This window comes from Spermophilus citellus (genome assembly GCF_964194105.1).
Source record: "Spermophilus citellus genome assembly, chromosome: 10".
Lineage (NCBI taxonomy): Eukaryota > Metazoa > Chordata > Mammalia > Rodentia > Sciuridae > Spermophilus > Spermophilus citellus.
In genome coordinates this window covers 57,016,287-57,035,699 of record NC_138197.1, presented here as the reverse complement: position 1 = coordinate 57,035,699, position 19,413 = coordinate 57,016,287, and the positions used below count along the sequence as shown (strand labels likewise).

Genomic DNA, 19,413 nt, shown 5'->3' with positions numbered 1-19,413 from the left:
TTTGAACTTGTGATCCTCCTGCCTCAGCCTCCTGAGCCACTGGGATTACAGGTTGCTGCATTAACTTTTGTATTTGAAAATACATATTAGCCAGGCACAGTGGTGCATGCGCAATCCCAGTGATTTGTGAAGCCGAGACAGAAGGATCACAAGTTCAAAGCTAACTTCAGCAAAAAGCAAGGCGCTCAGTGGTTGAGTGCCCTTGAGTTCAATCTCTGGTACTCCCCCAAAAAGAAGAAAATACATCTTTCTATGGGGTACCTTGTACTGAGCTTTGTCTTACATATAAGCAGATTATCTTGGTTCAGTTGCCTCTGAACTGATTATTCAGACTTTGAAAAATTTCTCTCACTTTTTTTCTTCCTATTTTCTTCCCAATACATTTCCATTTATTTTCAAATAGCTTGTCCACCGCTTGGTGAATATGAAGGTGTGGCAGGTTATACAGTCTCTGTTATAGTACTCAGCTCTGCCCCTGTAGCACAAAAGAAGACATAGAAAATGCACAAATGGATAAGAGTAGTGGAGTCACATCCCACTAAAATTTTTGTTTTTTTGAACCTGTAGGCACTTTACCACCGAGCTACACCCCCCAGCCCTTTTTTATTTCTGAGAGAGAGTCTTGTTAAGTGGCTGAGAGTGACTTCAAACTTGTGATTCTCCTGCCTCAGTTTCCCAAGTCACTGGGATTACAGGCATGCATCTCTGCTCCCAGCCCCAGAAAAACTTAATGAACACTGAAACCTGATTTTCTTAAAATTTTCATGTATTATGAAATACTATTCTACCGCAACTCCAATTATTTTAAAATAAAAACCATTATTAGCTTGTAGAGCTATACAAAAACAGGCAGTGAGCCAGATTAGTTCACAGGCTGTGATTTGCCAATAACTGATTTAGACTATGAAAGGAGTTGGGTAAATTGAGTACCTTGGTCTCTAATGATGGTATTTTTCCTAAATGATAATAAAGATTACCTCCATAGCTTAGCTACTAGAATGAAGAAATTCTTTTGGGGGGGAGAGGAGAGGGGTGAGTACCAGATATTGAACTCAGGGGCACTCAACCACTGAGCTACATTCCCAGCCCTATTTTGTATTTTATTTAGATACAGGGTCTCACTGAGTTACTTAGCATCTTGCTTTTGCTGAGGCTGGCTTTGAACTCACAATCCTCCTGCCTCAACCTCCTGAGCCACTGGGATTACAGGTGTGAGCCACTATGCCTGGTTCTCAGGAAATTCTTATCTAGAAAGTTAAGACTATAAATCAATAAATAACTTCATCCATTTGGGGAGATTTTCACAAAGCTAATTTTATCTGTGTAAGCAATTTGTTCATCCAGGCAAAAACCTCTCCTGTAAGGATAATATATTATCCACCTGGATAAAAACCTTACCAGACAAGTAATAGTTTGCTTATTATGACTATTTGATATGGAAAATGACAAATCCCCAAGTAGTAAGATCAGGGAAAAGGGGAGTGAGAAGGGAAGCCATAGATTGAGAGCAGTGATCCTTTCCCAATACATTCTTTCCTGGTGGTAAAACAAACCCTGGGGAAGAGGTTTCCATCAAACCTGGAAAGGCAGGGAAGAGGCCAAAGCATTAATCCTTCTGGAAACAAATCCTTTCCAGATACCAACCACTGACCCCAGGCTCTCCATCAGGTCTAGTAAGATAAATCCCAGAAACTGACCACTGACCTTTAACTCCCTCCCATTTTGCCCCATAAAACAGACCCCAAATTCCTAAGCACTAAAACTGACCCCTTCACTGATTGATAGAACCAACTCCAAATTCCTGGGCGCCCAAAGAAAATTGATGTGCTCACTAGACCACCTCTCAGAATAACCTATATAACCCTAGGCCTTTTCTTTGTTTGGGGGCTCATTTTCCATCAGGAAAGTGGGTCCCCCCATGGTGTCATTTCATCCCTGCATCCCCTGCTCCTATGTGAAACTTCGTTCCTGAATAAAGCACTGAGCTGATTTGTGAAGTTTGTATTTGTCCTGGTCTTTCTGTGCTAACAGTGACTCCCTTGAAGATCCCCATCTCACTCTACCCACCAAATGTAAACTATTTTGTGTCACAACTTTGCCCAATCTTAATTTCCTTTCTTGAAAAATCCACATAAGGCACTGAGTTCAAACTCCAAAACCCTAAATCTGTGGCTACCAAAATCTGCAGAAGCTCAATTATCTGTTATAAAACAGTGAGATATTTGCATACAACCTACACTCTTTTTTTTTGGGGGGGGGGTACTGAGGATTGAACCCAGGGACACTTAACCACTAAGCCACATATCTAGCCTTTTTTTCCTTATGCTTTATTTTGAGACAGGGTCTTGCTTGCTAAGTTGTTGAGGCTAGCTTTGAACTTGCCTTCCTTCTGCCTAAGGCTCAAGTTGTTAAGAGTATAAGGGTGCACCACCAAGCACAGCTACCCTTTGTACTTTTTGAGACAGGGTCTCCCTAAGTTACCCAGGCTCAAATTTGCAATGTTCCTGTCTCAACCTTCCCTAATCACTTCTACTACAGGCATGTGCCACATACCAGCCTCCTAAATACTTTAAATCATTTCCAAATTACCTCTGAGATCTAATATTTGCAAGTGCTATGTAAATAGTTGATATACTTTATTGTTTAGGGTATAGTGACAAGAAAAAAGTCTGTACATGTTCAGCACGGATGCAATCTTTTTTCCAAAAATAATATTTTTGGTCTGCAGTCAGTTGAATGTTAGGATGCAGAATCTATGGATACAGACAGTTGGCTGTGTAGGTCAACCTTACCTGTATTCTACTGGCACACATGGAATTGTCTCTTCAGCAAGGTTGAAATTATGTTTTTTTAAAAAAGACTTTTTTTTTTCCAAACAACTTTGTTGAGATATAATTCATATACCATACAATTTTACCCATTTAAAGTATAGAATTTGGGGCTGGGGATGTGGCTCAAGCAGTAGCGCGCTACTGTAAGTAAGTGTGGCATAACATTCTAGTAATGTGTTTTTATCTTTATGTGCCAATAACACATCATCCATATAGTGAAATATTTGTAGTTCAGGATTTTGGTTTCTAAGTGGCTGGATTGCTTTATTAACATAAATTTGACACATAGTTGGGCTGTTAGCCATCCCTTGAGGGAGTACTTTCCATTCATATCTCTGATTAGGACCTTCATGATTCAGTGCAGGGATAGTAAATGCAAAATGTGGACTATCCTCGGGATGAATTGGAATTGAAAAGAAACAATCTTTAATATCTATAGCTAAAACATGCCAGGTTTTTGGTAAAGCAGACAATTGAGGAATCCCTGATTGAGCAGGTCCCATAATAACCATCTCATTATTAATGGCTCTTAAATCTTGTAATAATCTCCATTTACCAGATTTCTTTTTAATGACAAAAATGGGAGTATTATGGGGGGATACGGAAGGTTGTATATGTCCTTCCGCTAATTGTTGTCTGACCAAGTCATGGGCTACTTGTATCTTTTCTTTAGTCAGGGGCCACTGAGGAACCCACACTGGTCTTTCTGATTTCCAAGTAATTTTGATTGTCTCAGTGGCCCTTTCTGAAAACCCAATTCATGTCTATTTATTTCTTGATCTATTTGAATAGGTGCTGTCATACCTTGTTCTTGTTCTCTTAATCTTTTTTCTTTCCTAAAGCCTTGTTTAGCCCTAGTAGTGGGCGCGTTAGGATTGATGTTATTTGTTAATGTCAATCCTAATTGATCTAGGACATCTCGTCCCCATAAATTTACGGGAAGATGATCTAATACATAGGGTTGTATAGTTCCTTCACATCCTTCAGGATCCCTCCAATCTAATACCATAGCACTTCTATGGGGATTTGTTGCCACTCCTAGGCCTCGAAGCGTTTGAGTGGCTTGTTGTAATGGCCAATGTTTTGGCCATTCTTGACGAGAGATGACACTAAGGTTAGCTCCTGTGTCCAGCAGCCCATTAAAGTCATGTCCTTGAATATTTAATTTTAGCATTGGGCGAGAATCTAAATTCAAAGACAGCATAGCCCAATCTACACCTGTGGAGCCTAATCCCTTGGAACCTCTTTCTACATTACAACTGGAAAATTTATCATGCAGGCTGGGTATTATTAATAATTGTGCTATTCTATCTCCTGGTGAAATTACTGATATACCTCTTGGAGAACTAGCTATAATTTTTATTTCACCCTCATAATCGGGATCAATTACCCCAGGACTTATCATAAGTCCTTTTAGTGTAGAAGAACTGCGTCCCAATAATAAGCCTACTGTTCCCTGGGGAAGAGGTCCTTTTACTCCTGTGGGAATGATTTGAATTCCCATCTCTGGGGTTAGTACTGCTCTGGCAGAGGCGCAGATGTCCAGCCCTGCGTTCCCTCTAGTTTGTCTGATGAGGGATTTAATGGATAATGCGTCCTGGGCACTACCTTGATGGTGCTGTTGGGTTCCTCCATTGCCCCATATATTTGTGGTTTGGGGCCCCGGGGCATTGGGCCCTCTAGTCCGTTTTTTGGCAATGGAGCTTGATACCTTTCTCCACGATATCGTGGGTAAACACTTGGTCCTTGTCCGTTTTTTGATAACGGAATACCCTCTATGGTGGTTTGAGAACGGCATTCATTAGCCCAATGTTTCCCTCTATGGCATCGTGGGCAAATACCTGGTATTCTATTCCTTTGATATCCAGCTTTGTTAAACCCTCCTCTTACGGGGCAACTCCTTTTAAAATGTCCTGTTTGATTACAATTATAGCATGTTTTTGGCCTGGCATCTAAAGCCTGTTGTACTGCTGCTAAGACTTGCCCTTGTTCATTAATGTCTCTACATAATTTAATATATGTGTTTAAATCTTCATGTCTCCATGGTCTAATGACCTCTCTGCAGCAACGATTTGCTTGGTCATAAGCCAGTTGTTTTATAAATGGCATTACCTGTTCTGTATTACCAAATATCCTAGAGGCTGACTGAATAAGTCTATCTACAAATTCAGCGTAAGGTTCATTAGTTCCTTGTATTACCTTAGATAATTGACCTTGTAAGTCTCCATGCCCCTGTAAAGTTTTCCATGCCCTAACTGCATCTACAGCAATTTGTGCGTATACGCCAGGGTCATATTCAATTTGCTGTCTTTGACCCTCATAAGGTCCCTTTCCCAAAAGCATTTCTATATTTCTTTGAGGATAACCAGCTTCTGCATTTCGCCTAGCTGTCTCCATGCAAAATTCCTCATTGGCAACCTTCCATAACAAATATTGTCCTCCGTTTAGCACAGATCGACACATGTTAGCCCAATCTGCTGGTGTCATGTCCAAGTTGGTAACAGATTCGACCATGCTTATTGTGAAGGGAGCTTGCGGCCCATAGGTCGTTACAGCCTCCTTTAATTGCTTTATTGTTTTGAAATCTAAAGCACGGTGAATTCGTTGCCCTCCTGCCTGCTCAAGTACAGGGCATGCTAATCTTTGGGGTCCTGCCTCAGAATTCCGTCCATCAACTACGGGAGTTGAGGGCCGCTCAGCGGTAGATGGAGCTGTTGGTTGAGTTACGCCCTCTGGTGATAGAACGGAGTTAGTAGCAACCTCCTGTTGTAATTCTCCACCTGATGGCTGCTTTTCCTCTAAGCTTGCTTTCTTTAAATTCTCCTCTGTCTGACTAGCTTGAGAGACCTTCTCTTTTGCTTGACCTAGCGTTTTTTCTACCATAGTCTGGACCTCTAACAATTTACTTAGCAGTTTTTCGGTTTGTTTTTTACTGGATTCTAATCTACTATAAAGGTAACGTAACCCAATAAGATAGGATAAAACAAAGCCGAAACAGAATGAAACAAAAACGGAGCAGAGAATGGTTGTATCGATTTTCTCTTTCTCAGGGCCGAATAACTTCAAACCTTGAGCCAACCATTTTTCCCAGTTCGCCTGAGAAAATTCTAGGGCTAGGGAGCTCGAAATAAAAACAAAATAAATCAAAACAAGAACATATTGTTTTTCTAAATGTTCACCCATTCTGTCGCCTTCCCTCAGGGGCGAGCAGTTTTACTCACCTCTAAGTTTCAGGCGTTCCCCGAGCGGGCCGCCAAATGCCGCAGTCTTGGCTGGGCACAGAATCACGAGCCACTCAAGCAGGAACAAAACTTTATTTCGAAAAAACCGCCGCCGGCAAGCCAAACCCGGTCCTCCCACGCGGGCGTCCACCGGAACCGCGCGTCTCCCGGAACCCGGGGTCCCCCCGACCTCCCCCGGAATTTCCTCCTACTATCCTTCCCCAACCAATGGGAACTCTCCAAGAGTCTGGTAACATGAGTCCGTAACATGAGTCCGGTAGCAGGCCAAGGTGAACAGCGGGAGTCCAATTTCCATAAGAATGTAAATCTTAACATAATCATCTCAGTGGCTAGCTGGCGTCACGTCACTTTACAACCAAAGGTGCCATACATCGTATATTTGCTTGTGGCTCCTAGCAGCCTGGCATGCGTGCGGCCCGGGTTTGATCCTCAGCACCACATACCAACAAAGATATTGTGTCCGCCGAGAACTAAAAAATAAATATTAAAAATTCTCTATCTCTCTCTCCTCTCTCCTCTCTCACTCTCTCAAAAAAAAAAAAAAAGTATAGAATTCAATGGTTTGGTGTGTATTGTTATTTCTTTTTAAAATTATGGTAAAATATGTATAACATGAAGCTAGCCACTTCAACCATTTTTCAAAGTATAATGTAGTGGGATTAATGAGTAAATCACAATGTCATGCAGCTGTCACCACTATTTTCTAAACTTCTTCATCACTCCACAAAAACTCTTGCTGGGCATGATGGTGCCATTCCTGTAATCCCAGGTACTTGGGAGGTTATGGCAGAAAGATCACAATTTGAGGTCAGCCTAGGCAATTTAGCAAGACTGTGTCTCAACAACAACAATAAAACAACAACAACAACAACAACAAAACAGGTCTGGGGATATAGCTCAGTGGTTGAGTGCTTGCTTAGCATATATGAGGCACTGGGTTTAATCTTCCAGTGAAAGAAAGAGAGGGGTTAAGCTATACATTCCCATCCCACCTCCCAACCACCAGTAACTTCTAACCTACTTTATGAATTTGCCCATTCTAGATATTTCATATAAGTGGAATCATGCAATATCTGTCTTATTTCACTCAGTTTTCAAGGTTCATTCATATCATAGTATGTTTCAGACCTCATTCCCATTTATGGCTGTTGGGGTTACCAGCACCCCAGAGAAGAGATTCCTGCTTGGAGGTGTGAACCAGCTGGGAAAATTAAAAAGTCTGAAAATAATCAATAAGGGACAAAAAAAAAAAAAAAAAAAAAAAAAAAAAGGCAGAAAATAGTTTTCCATTACTGGCAGAAACTGGAACTGAATAAGGCTAAAATTCTTTATTTAAGGGAAAATACAACAAAAGACTTCAGTGTGGCAAGCTTCTTGAGAAAAACAGGATTAAGATGGGAAAAACAAGTTGTTTGGGACTAGGGACGTTATGTCCAGCTCCAGGGGCTGCTTTTGAACCTGGGGCTGTGAGCTAAGGTAGGGTGTCAGCTTTAATCTGAAAAATCTGCAATCAGTGGGTTTATACCAGGAATTCTCAGAAAAGCAACCCTCCTGCCTTGGGCTTGTGAAAGCTCAAAAAAAAAAAACCCATAATTCATACACAGCCCCCAACATACGGTTGAAAAAATATTTCTTCACACACACACACACACACACACACACACACACACACATTTTATCCATTCATCTGTTGATGGGCATGTGGATTATATCCCTACTTTGGCCAATGTGAAAAATGCTGCAAACAACTCTGGCTTACAAGTATCTGGTCCCTTCTTCCAATTACTTTAATGATTATTAATGGAATTGCTGAGTTATAAAGTTTTGTTGTTGTTGTTGTTTGTTTGTTTGTTTTTTGCTTTTAGCTTTTGAGGAACCACCAAACTCTTCTGATCATTGTTATACCATTTTATATTCCCACAAGTAACAAGTAGCAATTAGGTGCTAAATGGTAAATGCTTTTTTAAATCCTCCCCAAAGTCCTAAACTTACCCTGTGACATTAATGGGAACAATTGGTGAGAATGGCTTTGTTTTGTCTTCACCTTGGATCAACAGCTCAGCTAAGTAGAGCATTTTGAGTGGGAAATTATGTTCCCTCACATTTTTGGATACATTGTCAGGATACTTTAAGAATATCTTTTTGAAGCCAGAATTAGATAGGCAGATTGGCAAGGGTCAGGATCCAGAGAATGGAGGAATTGAAATGTTAATTCCTCCAGGGCCCTTCCTCCATCTATTAAGATAAACTGCTTCGGCTCCAACCTGTGGCTAAGGTAAAGTGTTCCAGGAATTGCCCTTCCCTAGAGGGAGTTATAAAAGTTGTAAATTAAAGGGTCCTGGGCTTCTCCATGGGTCATTCCCCTGTCCATCTGCTTCTCACCTGTTGGCCATTCCACTGAGCATCTTCTGAGCCTAGTCATGTATGCAGGAAGGAGAAAGATAAGGGGAAGAGAGCAGAACAAAGGAAGCCTATGACTTATAAAAAAGGCAAAACTCCTCACTTCTTGGGATACCAGGATATACTTGAACCTGTGAAGAAGCAGGACACTGGTAAGTAACCTGCGGTATCACTTTCTACACGTGTTCCCTTACCATCATCATCTGATATCCTAGATATAGAAGCAGAAAGCCACAAGGGAACCAGTTTGCAATATGAGGATTAACTTTTAGCATGTGTTTGACAGGGTACGTTATAACAATTAAAAAATATAAATAGGGCTAGGCCGTTAGCTCAGTGCTAATGCACATGGGTTCCATTTTCAGCACCACAAAAAAATAAACAAATAAAAGCATTCTGTTCATCTACAACTATAAAAATAAATAAATAGTATAATCATGAAGTTCAAAAGGCAAAAACTAGCCTGGCATGATGGTGCACACCTGTAGTCCCAGCAGCTGTAGAGGCTGAGGCAGAAAGATGGTAAATTCAAAACCAGCCTCAGCAAAAATCGAGGTGCTAAGCAACTCAGTGAGACCCTGTCTATAAATAAAATACAAAATAGGGCTGGGGATGTGGCTCAGTGGTCAAGTGCCCCTGAGTTCAATCCTCGGTACCCCTATCCCCCCAAAAGACAAAAACTATAAAAGAATTTTGAATAAAAAGTCTACAAGGCTGATGACTATAATCCCAGTTACTCAGGAGGCTGAGGCAGAAAGATCACAAGTTTAAGAACAGCCTGGGTGGCTTAGGGGGATTGTCTAAAAAGAAAAAGAAAAGGCTGGGGATGTAAGTCAGTGGTAGAGTGCCATGGAGCAATAACAAGTACCGCGAGAAAAAAAGTCTCCTTTCCAATTCTGTGAGTAAGCTAATGCCACAGAAATGCCAGATAAAAAGACACCAACTCTTTCTACTAGGACTACAAGAGCAAATCATAGCAGGCGCCACATCAAATCTATTTAAAGGCTCTGCTTGCTCCTGCTCTTCTCTTAGTATTCAGTTGGACAGAGCTGGTAACAAGGCCAGGCCTAACAAGTATATACTAAACACAATGAAAGGCAGAAGGAGAGGATATATATATTTACTTTTGGTACTGAAGATTAAACCGGGGGTGCTTTAACACTGAGCTACATCCCCAACCCTTTTTATTTACTTTTGAGACAGCATCTCACTGGTCTTGAATTTGTAGTCCTCCTTCTTCAGTCCCTTGAGTGGTTGGGATTAGCAGAGGTGTACCACCACGCCTGGTGAGGGTGACTATTTATTAAATAATAATGCAGATTATTGTACCAACTCATCAACCACTCAATAGCTTTTCCATAGACAACTAATATTCTTTGGTGTTTTCACTATACTTTAAATGATATGACACAAGAGACTACATACATATTCTCTTTATTCCCTTTTTTATACCAATGGTAACATTCAATACAAATCCCATTATGAGTGTTATATAGCTTTGAAATGATTTCAAACACCTACAATTTGTTATGTGAATGACATGTTTTGCTGTGACAAGAAGGTGTAGTATTCTTCTCCCTCCCTTTGTGAATGTGACTTTTTTTTTTTTTTTGCAGTGGGGATCAAACCCAGGACCTGTGCATGATAGGCAAGTGCTCTACCACTGAGCTACATTCCCAGCCTTCTAGCTTTGAAGGACCTTTCTATTATCACTTCAGATCTGTGTATTGAATGGCATTTCTTCAGAGAACTATGAAGGTATGCCTTAATCTTTTTTTTTTTTTTTTTTTTGTGCAGTGCTGGGAATGGAATCCAGACCCCCACTAAACTACACTTCTAGCTCCTATCTTGAATATTTAATTAGACTTTACTGAGGCCTGCTTCCAGACCAATTGTGCATTTAATAATTTAGAACTTGCTTAGTATGCAGTTAATGTAACTCATCTATCAAGAGTATTCCCTGTAAGATCCTTATCATGTTAATTTTTTTTTTAAGAGAGAGTGAGAGAGGAGAGAGAGTGAGAGAGAGAGAATTTTTAATATTTATTTTTTAGTTCTCCGCGGACACAACATCTTTGTTTGTATGTGGTGCTGAGGATTGAACCCGGGCCACACGCATGCGAGGCGAGCACGCTACTGCTTGAGCCACATCCCCAGCCCTTTATCATGTTAATTTCTATTTTCTTTCTTTCTTGGTTTTTTCTTTCTTTTTTTTTTTTTTTTTTTTGTACCAGGGATTGAACTCAGGAGCACTCGACCTCTGAGCCACATCCTCAGCCCTATTTTGTATTTTATTTAGAAATAAAATACAAAATAGTGTCTCACTGAGTTGCTTAGTGCCTCACCATTGCTGAGGCTGTCTTTAAACTTTCGATCCTCCTGTCTTAGCCTCCCGAGGTGCAAGGATTACAGGTGAGCACCACTGCACCTGGCTTATTTTCTATTTTCTAAGCATTGCTTATCTAATAAAAAGTTTTCTTTATAAGGCAATAAACTGTGAATTTGTGGAGTCATATTCTGAACATCTCTTTAATGTAATCATACAGAACAATAGATCATCTTTACAATAAACTTTGAGAGATTTGGGGCTTCCCATTGCCTCATTTAACTCAAGATTATTGTCCCATACACCACTTGTCATTGTACTTTCTTCTAAAATATGCTGACTGAGCCCAGTGCAGCAATGCACTCTGTAATCCCAGCAACTTGGCAGCTGAGGCAGGAGGATCACAAGTCCAAAGCCAGCCTCAGCTACTCAGGGAATCCCTAAACAACTAAACAAGACCCTGTTTCAAAATAGAAAATAAAAAGGGCTGGGGAGATGACTCAGAGGTTATATACCCCTGGGTTCAATCCCTGGTACCCCTGCCACCCCAAAGTATTCTGATTGAACACTAAGTTTATTGCACATAGTATTTTATTTCTTTTTTTAAGAGAGAGAGAGAATTTTAATATTCATTTTTTTTTTTTTTTTTTTTTTTTTTTTTTAGTTTTTGGTGGACACAACATCTTTGTTTGTATGTGGTGCTGAGGATCCAACCCAGGCCGCACGCATGCCAGGCGAGCGCGCTACCTCTTGAGCCACATCCCCAGCCCTGCACATAGTATTTTTGGTTTTCATTTTTAGTACTGAGGTTTGAACCCAGAGGTGCTTTACCATTGAGCTACATCCCCAGCCCTTATTTATTTATTTATTTATTTTTGAGACAAAATATAAGTTGCTTAAGGCCTTGATAAGTTCTGGACCTAGAATTTGCCATTCTCCTGCCTCAGCCCTCTGAGCCACTGGGATTACAGGCATGAACCCCACATTGAACTATCACTATGTGTGTTCTGATATTGAAGAAATTAGTAGCACTTGATTTGGGAATTTTCACAGCTAAAAAATTTAAATGATTCGTTTTTGTTTTTGTTTTTAGGAAAGTACAGCAGAATATCCCAAAGCAGAGCTTTTGGGGGAAAACAATTTAAATAAGTTGAGAGAGGGTTTTTTCCATGCACCTGTAGTGCTCCTATGCTGCAGAAAGTCTTTCTAGGGATGCTCATTCAAGCAAGTAACCTGGAAGACAGAGACAGGGACTCCCCTAGGGCACAAGTTTGCTTTTCTGGATAAGATCAAAAGGGTGATTCCTTTCAAGAGATTTACAGTCGTGGTTCCCCAGAGATAATTGCGCACATTCCAGTGTAATAACATAATATGCCTCTACAGAAAGATGGACAGATTTGCCAGCAGCCCTTTATGAGACCAGAGCCTCCTAAACCCAGTCTCCATCTCCTGTGATATACGGTGAAAGCACCCTGAGGTACTGTTTGGCCCTCCAGTGTCACTCCACAGGGACTGGGGCTCAGGGTACAGAGCTGCACTCTCTGTTTCTGGTCCACAGCTCTCATTGTTTTCTGCCAGTCTGTATAATTTGTTAGCCTTAAAGTAGCTTAAAATATCGCACCCTTCAAAGTTTTTAACTTATTCAGACAAAAAATATCTGGATGTCATTTAAATAAACTGGAGTGTCTGTCCCTTCCTAGAGTCACAAGTTGGACTATCCTTGGAGAAAGAGAGAACTGTAAAACACACCATGCCCCTGAAGTGCCCCTCTCCATTTCCAAGAATCTGTCCACGTTTATGGAACGGTGAGTACAAGTCTGGGCCAGAATGTCCAGATAAATCTTATCTCAAAGATACCAGCTGTCTCTCCTGTATGCTGGGAACTAGGGCAAATTAGTGCTGATGGTAGAAAGCTGTTTTCACAGGCACACCAAGTTCTTTGGGGTGCTGGCCATACAATGGAATGATGTAAGTGAAGCAAATGATGTTATCACTCTTTCAACCCGACCACTAACCTAACCCCTCTCTGTGGTGACTGGCATGGACCTCAGCACTATGGAGAAGTGCTGGTCCAGTTGGCTGCCACTAGACCAAGTGACCTAAGAGTCAAAGGTGCTACTTTCTGGGGATGCTCAGGAGGCACTATGAGAAATGGAGGTGCTACTTGTCACATCCATTGCCACTGGATCTTCCCTGTAAGCATTTTTCAATAAACCTTATGTCTCACATCCCATCTCTGGGTGTCTTCTTTGGCCTCTTGGCAACCCACCCCACTATCCTAACACCCTAATACTGTGAACAGTACACAGGGTGACTCTCTTGGTTTCCAAACAACAGTTTTCATAGAAGTAAAGGTGAAAATGCAGAGAGATAGACGTAAGCTGTTATATTCCCATAATGTGACTGACATAAGAAGTAAAATGTATGGTCTCCAATAAAAAAAAAATCATGATCCCTGCCCATGTGGTGGTGTTTTCTGATGATCACAAATGAGAGTCCCTTCTGGAGAGGAAGAAACAGGCTTTTAAAACACCAAGAGAGACAATGTATGGGGGAATGCTAGTATCTTGAGATGAATGACATCAAACATGCACCGAGGCTTGGACACATCCACTTCAGTTGTGCCACTTTTCCTGCATTCACTTTCTTCTTTCCCAGGGCTGGTCTTGATGTTAGTTTCCTTGAGAGCAAGAACTTGCAGGTGTAGTCATTGAGGTTTGAAGAAGAAGCAAAGATGGAGGTGCTCACCTCCCAAAGTGGCCCTTCCTATCAGGGTTTCTTGGAGAGTGTGGCCCACAGAAGCCTCTTGGAAAGGAGTTGTCCATATCCCGAGTGCTTGAAAGGCCAGGCCTCCCTAAGTCAACTTGAGAGAGAGAGTCTTTGAAGGAGGCACTTACATGAACTATGAAGGGTGAGATGATTTGTTAGAGAACAAGGAGCAGGCGACTTTCCTGAGTGAAAGCAAAAAATGACTGAAATGGGGATCAGCAAGCTTTCTTAATTAAGCAGCGGGATGGCACATTCTCAGGGAGAAAATGGCAATTGGCTACAACTAGAGTCTGATGTTTATAGAGTTGAAGAGAGATTGGAATCATGACAAATGAGGTTTGAATTATGGCAAAAATGCCTTGGTTGGGTAGTCAGGCGGAACAGTCAGGCACATTCAAAGCTCAAAGGAAACAGTTGCAAAAGTTCCAAACCCATTGTTGCTGAGAAACGGTGAAAGTCCAGAGCCCATTGTTAGCCTTCTCTCCCAGGGTCACACTGTCCTCCTCTCTCCCTCGGGGTTGTTATTCTTTTTTTCTAGCGGTGGGAGGTGTTGTTATTTTTTATATCCTTCACTGAGGATAGAGGCAGTATAAGAACTAAAAGGATAAGCTGTGTAGAGAGAGAGAGGCAGAGGAACAGAGGAGGACTGGAAGAGGTGGTTGGAAGTCAGGTCTATGTGTGGCCAAGAGTTTTCATAACACAAATGGTAGATAAAGCTGCAGGTGCTTCACTTTGTACACTATTTTTAACTTACTCCTCCTTACATCATAAACTATAGTCCCCAAGGAAAGAGGGAATGTGTTTCCTTCTTGGTGCCCAGGAGATCTCTGGATTCACCATTGGGTGTCTTACGGCAGATGTATCTCTGCAGTGGACGGCAGGCTGGTGAGCTCTCTCCATTGACACTTTCCACTGAAGAGACAGGTTCATATTTCCTGGTTCAACCGTGAGCACCATTTAAGTTTTTCCTCCATCTTTTTGCAGTATTGAGGGATTGAACCCAAGGCCACATAACATGCTACAGAAGAACTCTACTACCTAGTAATATCCCCAGCCTTACCAAGATAATATAAATTTGTTTAGGGCTTGTTTAAGGATTGTACTTCATGGAGTGGTGAATGGTGTGTCTCTTTAGTAGACACTTCATGGAGTGTTCCTGGCTATTTGCTTTGTAGTGAGCTAACTTGAAACACGTTTTAGAGACAAGATCATCATTTCAGGAAAAAGATTTTCATATCAGAACCACATTTCTTCTCTCAGAAACATTTTGTTTAAATAATTTTCAATTGGGAAAGGGTGAGGTCCTACTATTTCAAACTTATTAGAAGAAACTGAAATTCTTTATATCGTTTGGGTCATAAGGGTAATTTTTTTTTTCTTGCACTGGGGATTGAACTGAGGGCCTTGTGCATGCAAGGCAAGCACTCTACCAACTGAGCTATATCCCCAAACCTCATAAAGCATAATCTTTAACCAGTGATTCATGGAATGAAAAGACATAAATGTTAATTAAGACTCCCAATTTTTAATATTTTATAATAAATTAAAAAACAATTGGGGGCAATACTAGGGTTGAAACCAGAGTCTCGAATGTGCTAGGCAAACACACCATCACTGAGCTACATCCCCAGCCTTTTTATTTTTTATTTTTTGGAGACAGGATCTCACTAAATTGTCCAGGCTGGCCTCAAACTTGTGATCCTCTATCTCAGCCTCCCTACTAGCTGTGATTACAAACATGTAGCTAAGTTGTAATATTTTTTTTAAGGTTTTTACAAATATTGTTTATTTTAATGAAGCTGGTACAGACAATGTCCATTTAAAACCCATATCCCAGGCCAAAAGTACAAATAAAATCAAAGGAGCAGTGTTCTGTTGTACACACTTCTGCATGAATAACTTTATTAACTGCTAATGAAAATTAGAACTTTTCCGGGATCTTCTGACAAGATTTTTTTTTTTTTTTAAATCTTAAAATGCTTTCTCTTCAGTGAAGCCATCTTTGGAGTTAGTCGTTACTCTCACCATGTCTGTTCGTCTTGACTCCAAAGCTGATATTCCTCCTCTTTTGGTCCAGACCCTCAGATTTTAAAAGTAGCATCAGGTTAAGGAAAGGTCATTTTCCCACAGTTCAGTTCTCTGAAAAACTTCCATCTCCCACTGAAAGTCACAGTCCAAGAGTGAAGCAGTCACATGCTAGAACTTCAGGGCCAACTGGAAAGTCATTATATTGACACTCACATTGGTAGATCTTATTTACCACCAAAAGCCTGAAAATGCACAGTCCTGAAAAAGGTGGCCTCTCTGTATACACGTGTAATTTTTTAAAAGGAGAGGGCAATATGAAGGGAGCTGAGGTTTGATCACCAAAAAATCAGCACAATGAAAACAAACAATAATGAATAATGAGCACTAGAATTCAAATTACCAGATGTTTTAAAGAGATGGGTGCCAGTTCTCAATTCCATTTGAACACCACATTACAAAAGAACTATTTTTAAAAATAAAAAAGGATTGAGGGAAAAGAAAAAAAAAATAAAAGAATATCTAAACCGTTGAATGACCCCCTGTTTGTTCCTGATAAACTTCAATCATATCTTCTTCCTCCATTCCCAGTTCTTTTGGAGTATGATTATCAGCAATTCTCTGACCTTCAAAGAGAAACCTGAGTGAATTCATTGGAACTCCCTGTCTTTGACAATATGATTCTTTGAGTTTCTTGAGATGTGTTGTCGTTTTCACTTTGAAGTGAATCTCACTGCTATCCTGTCCAATTACTTTGAGTTTAATGTATTCTCCTTCTTTCTTATCCCCCAAATCCTCAGTTGAAGGTTTTGCCTCCTGATCAGACATGGTGACGGTGGCTTCACCCGGGGATCTCCGCACAGCAGCGGCCTCGGGTAAGTAGAACCTGGCTCCGGGGTTTACAAATCCGTCTCCTTTCCCCACAGCACAACACCGCGGTTGCAGGGACTTCCGCTACGCCTAAGTTGTAATATTTTAATAACTTAATTTATCATTGATTTAGTTACACCAAGTGTGCTATGGTACTCTGTAAGTTAAAAAAAAAAAAAAAACACTGTTAAATTTTTGAAACACTGTAGGCATTTTAACTAACGTTTATAAAGAGATAAGACCAACTTCTCAAGTTGTCCCAACCTTCTGCATAACAAGATAGTTGAAAATTTCTTTGCTTGGACATCTTGTTGATAAGAGGATGTTTGTTCCAAAACAATGACTCAGTAAAATACTTCAGTCTTCTGCAAGATTATCTCCATTGTTCTCAATAGTAGATTGGCATATTTATAGAAAAATATAAATTATTATATTTTATTCAATATTTTACAACCCCTTTGCTGATTGCAAATGGGTTTTTTAATGTGTATGTTGCTAAAACACAATAGCCCAGTCAATGTGGAAAAAAATGTAATAGTTCCTCTGAGAGTTAAATGAAGAATTACTTTATGACCCTGTAATTACACTTTTAGGCATGCATACCCCCAAAGAATTTAAAACAAAGACTCAAATATACACTTGCACACTAATGTTCATAGCAGAATTATTCACAAGAGCCAAAAGTATAAACAACCCAAATATCCATCAGTAGATTGATGGATAAAGAAAATTGTGATCTATATAATTATTCCATTGTATAATGAAATATTATTCAGTCATTAAAAGGAATGAAGATAGTTTTCAGAGACTGGCTGAAGTACTAATTGCTTTTGTGCTAATTGTTTACAAAAAAAAAAAGTAATGCTTTGCTGTTTTGTTTATTGTTGTCTTAGCATGATCTCTGCCCTATATATGCATGCCCTTAACAGTCCATGCCCACCTGATAGGGAAAAAGGACTTTGGGTTACTTCTCCACAACTTTGCCCTCTTTCAGCAGGAAGCAGTTTGGAGATGTCGTCACCCATTTTTCCATTAAAATGGAATATAGAAATTGACAGTGGGGAAATGTAAGAGTAGTTCAATTTATGCTTTGAATACAGCCCTTGCTGCTCTGCCTCTGCAACTTATTTTTTAAATGGACATGTTTCTTTCTCTTCCTCTCTCCCTGTTTCTCCCTAATCTCTGACTCTCCCTAATCTCAGGGGAAACAGGATTAGCTTTCTTCTCCATCCTAGGCAGAGTTTTCTGTCCATGAGTATATACCTACCATAGGAGTGAAGTAATCCAGACTTCAGGGATGGTACCAGAAGATCTCAGAAATGACTATCTCCCAAATTAATAAGCGAATGACAACTGCAAAAGAGAACATGTGGAATGTAGCCTTTGAGTCACCTCTTTGAAAGCCCTCTGTTCCTGCTGATGGGCAGAATCACAGCCTTTGTGACAGGAGTCCCCTGGGTTTCTCCTTTGCTAGCAGAGCAATAAAACTTCTTTTTCCTTTTTCTAAAAAAAAGAAAAAGAAAACACACAAAAAAAGGAATGAAGAACTATTACATGCTACAATGTGGATGAACCTTGAAAACATCATGTTAGGTGAAAGAAGCCAGATACAAAGTCATTTATTGCATGATTCCATTTTTACGAAATATCCAGAATAGGTCAATTTACAGAAACAGAAAACAGATTACTGGTTTCCAGGGACTTGGGGGATAGGAGAAAAGTATAGTAACTGCTTAAGGATGTTTTTTTCTGTTATTGTTTGTTTATTTGGTTTGGTTTTGGTGGTACTGGGGATTAAACCCAGGGATTTTTTTTTTTTTTTTTTTTTTTTTTTTTTTTTGGGACAGGGTCTCACTTAAATTGCTGAGGCTGGCCTTGAATTTGTGATTCTCCTGATTCAACCTTTGGAGTCACTGATTATAGGCTTGTGCTACTACACTTGATATTTTTATTTTTGGATGATGAAAATGGGAACTAGATAGAGATAGTGGTTACAAAATAGTGTTAATGTACTTCATGCCACAGAATTATCCACTTAAAAATGGCTTATAGAGGGGCTGGGGAGATAGCTTAGTCAGTAGAGTGCTGGCCTCACATGCACAAGGCCCTGGGTTCAATCCCCAGCACCACCAGTTGCACTCCATTTGTGTGCGGTGAATTGAAATGCATTCTGCTGTCATGTACAACTAAGGAGAACAAGTGATAAATAATTTAAAAAAAATTTTTTTTGTGGGCTAGGGATATGACTCAGTGGTAGAGTGCTTGCCTAGTATGCATGAGACCCTGGGTTCGATCCCCAGTACCACACACACACACACACACACACACACACACATACACACTGCTTTTTTGTATTTATTTGAATTTCACCTTGATTAAAAAAAAATGATGTGTGTCATATCCAGGAAAAGCATTTAATTGCCCAGTATGAAAAACTGGAGCTCTCTTCTCCCTAGCACAGCAACTGCCAATATTCAAGATGGCTAAGTCCTTTGTCAGCCTCAGTAACCACAGAAGTAAATTTCTAAAATGAACAAAATTTCCTGCAGAATGTTGGGTGACATTTAAGTTGGGTGACATTTAAGTTGCTGTCATTTTGAGGTTGTTTACCCAATATAACTGAGGTAGTGCTACTAAGAAGTGCAGCTGTCCCTCAGCATCTGAGCAAGGATTGGTTCCAGGACCCCCGTGGATATTGGAATCTTTAGATGCCCAAGTCTCACCTAACTTGGTGTAGTATTTGCTTACAGCCTACACAGATCCTCCCACAGTACTTCAAATCATCTCTAGATGACTTATAATACCTCATATAACGCCAGTGCTGTGTAAATAGCTTTATACTAGACTGTCCGGAAGATAATGACAAGAAGAAAAGTCTGTACTTGTTCAGTTTATTTTTCCCCCAATATTTTGATCCATAGCTAGTTGCGCCTGCAGATGCAGAACCCAC

The 19,413-nt window shown here is 40.3% G+C and overlaps 1 protein-coding gene across 1 annotated transcript; it reads right to left on the bottom strand.

The window, feature by feature from the left end:
- Positions 1–15,325: 15,325 nt before the first annotated feature.
- On the bottom strand, positions 15,326–16,549 carry LOC308657660 (small ubiquitin-related modifier 1-like). Its single transcript, XM_081309580.1, has one exon. The coding sequence runs from the start codon at positions 16,419–16,421 to the stop codon at positions 16,116–16,118; it is 306 nt and encodes a 101-aa protein (XP_081165706.1). The 5' UTR covers positions 16,422–16,549; the 3' UTR covers positions 15,326–16,115.
- Between the last annotated feature and the right edge of the window lie 2,864 nt (positions 16,550–19,413).

Bases quoted from the DNA above. Each gene is read 5' to 3' on its own strand.
- LOC308657660 (XM_081309580.1), bottom strand. From the start codon at position 16,421: ATGTCTGATCAGGAGGCAAAACCTTCAACTGAGGATTTGGGGGATAAG.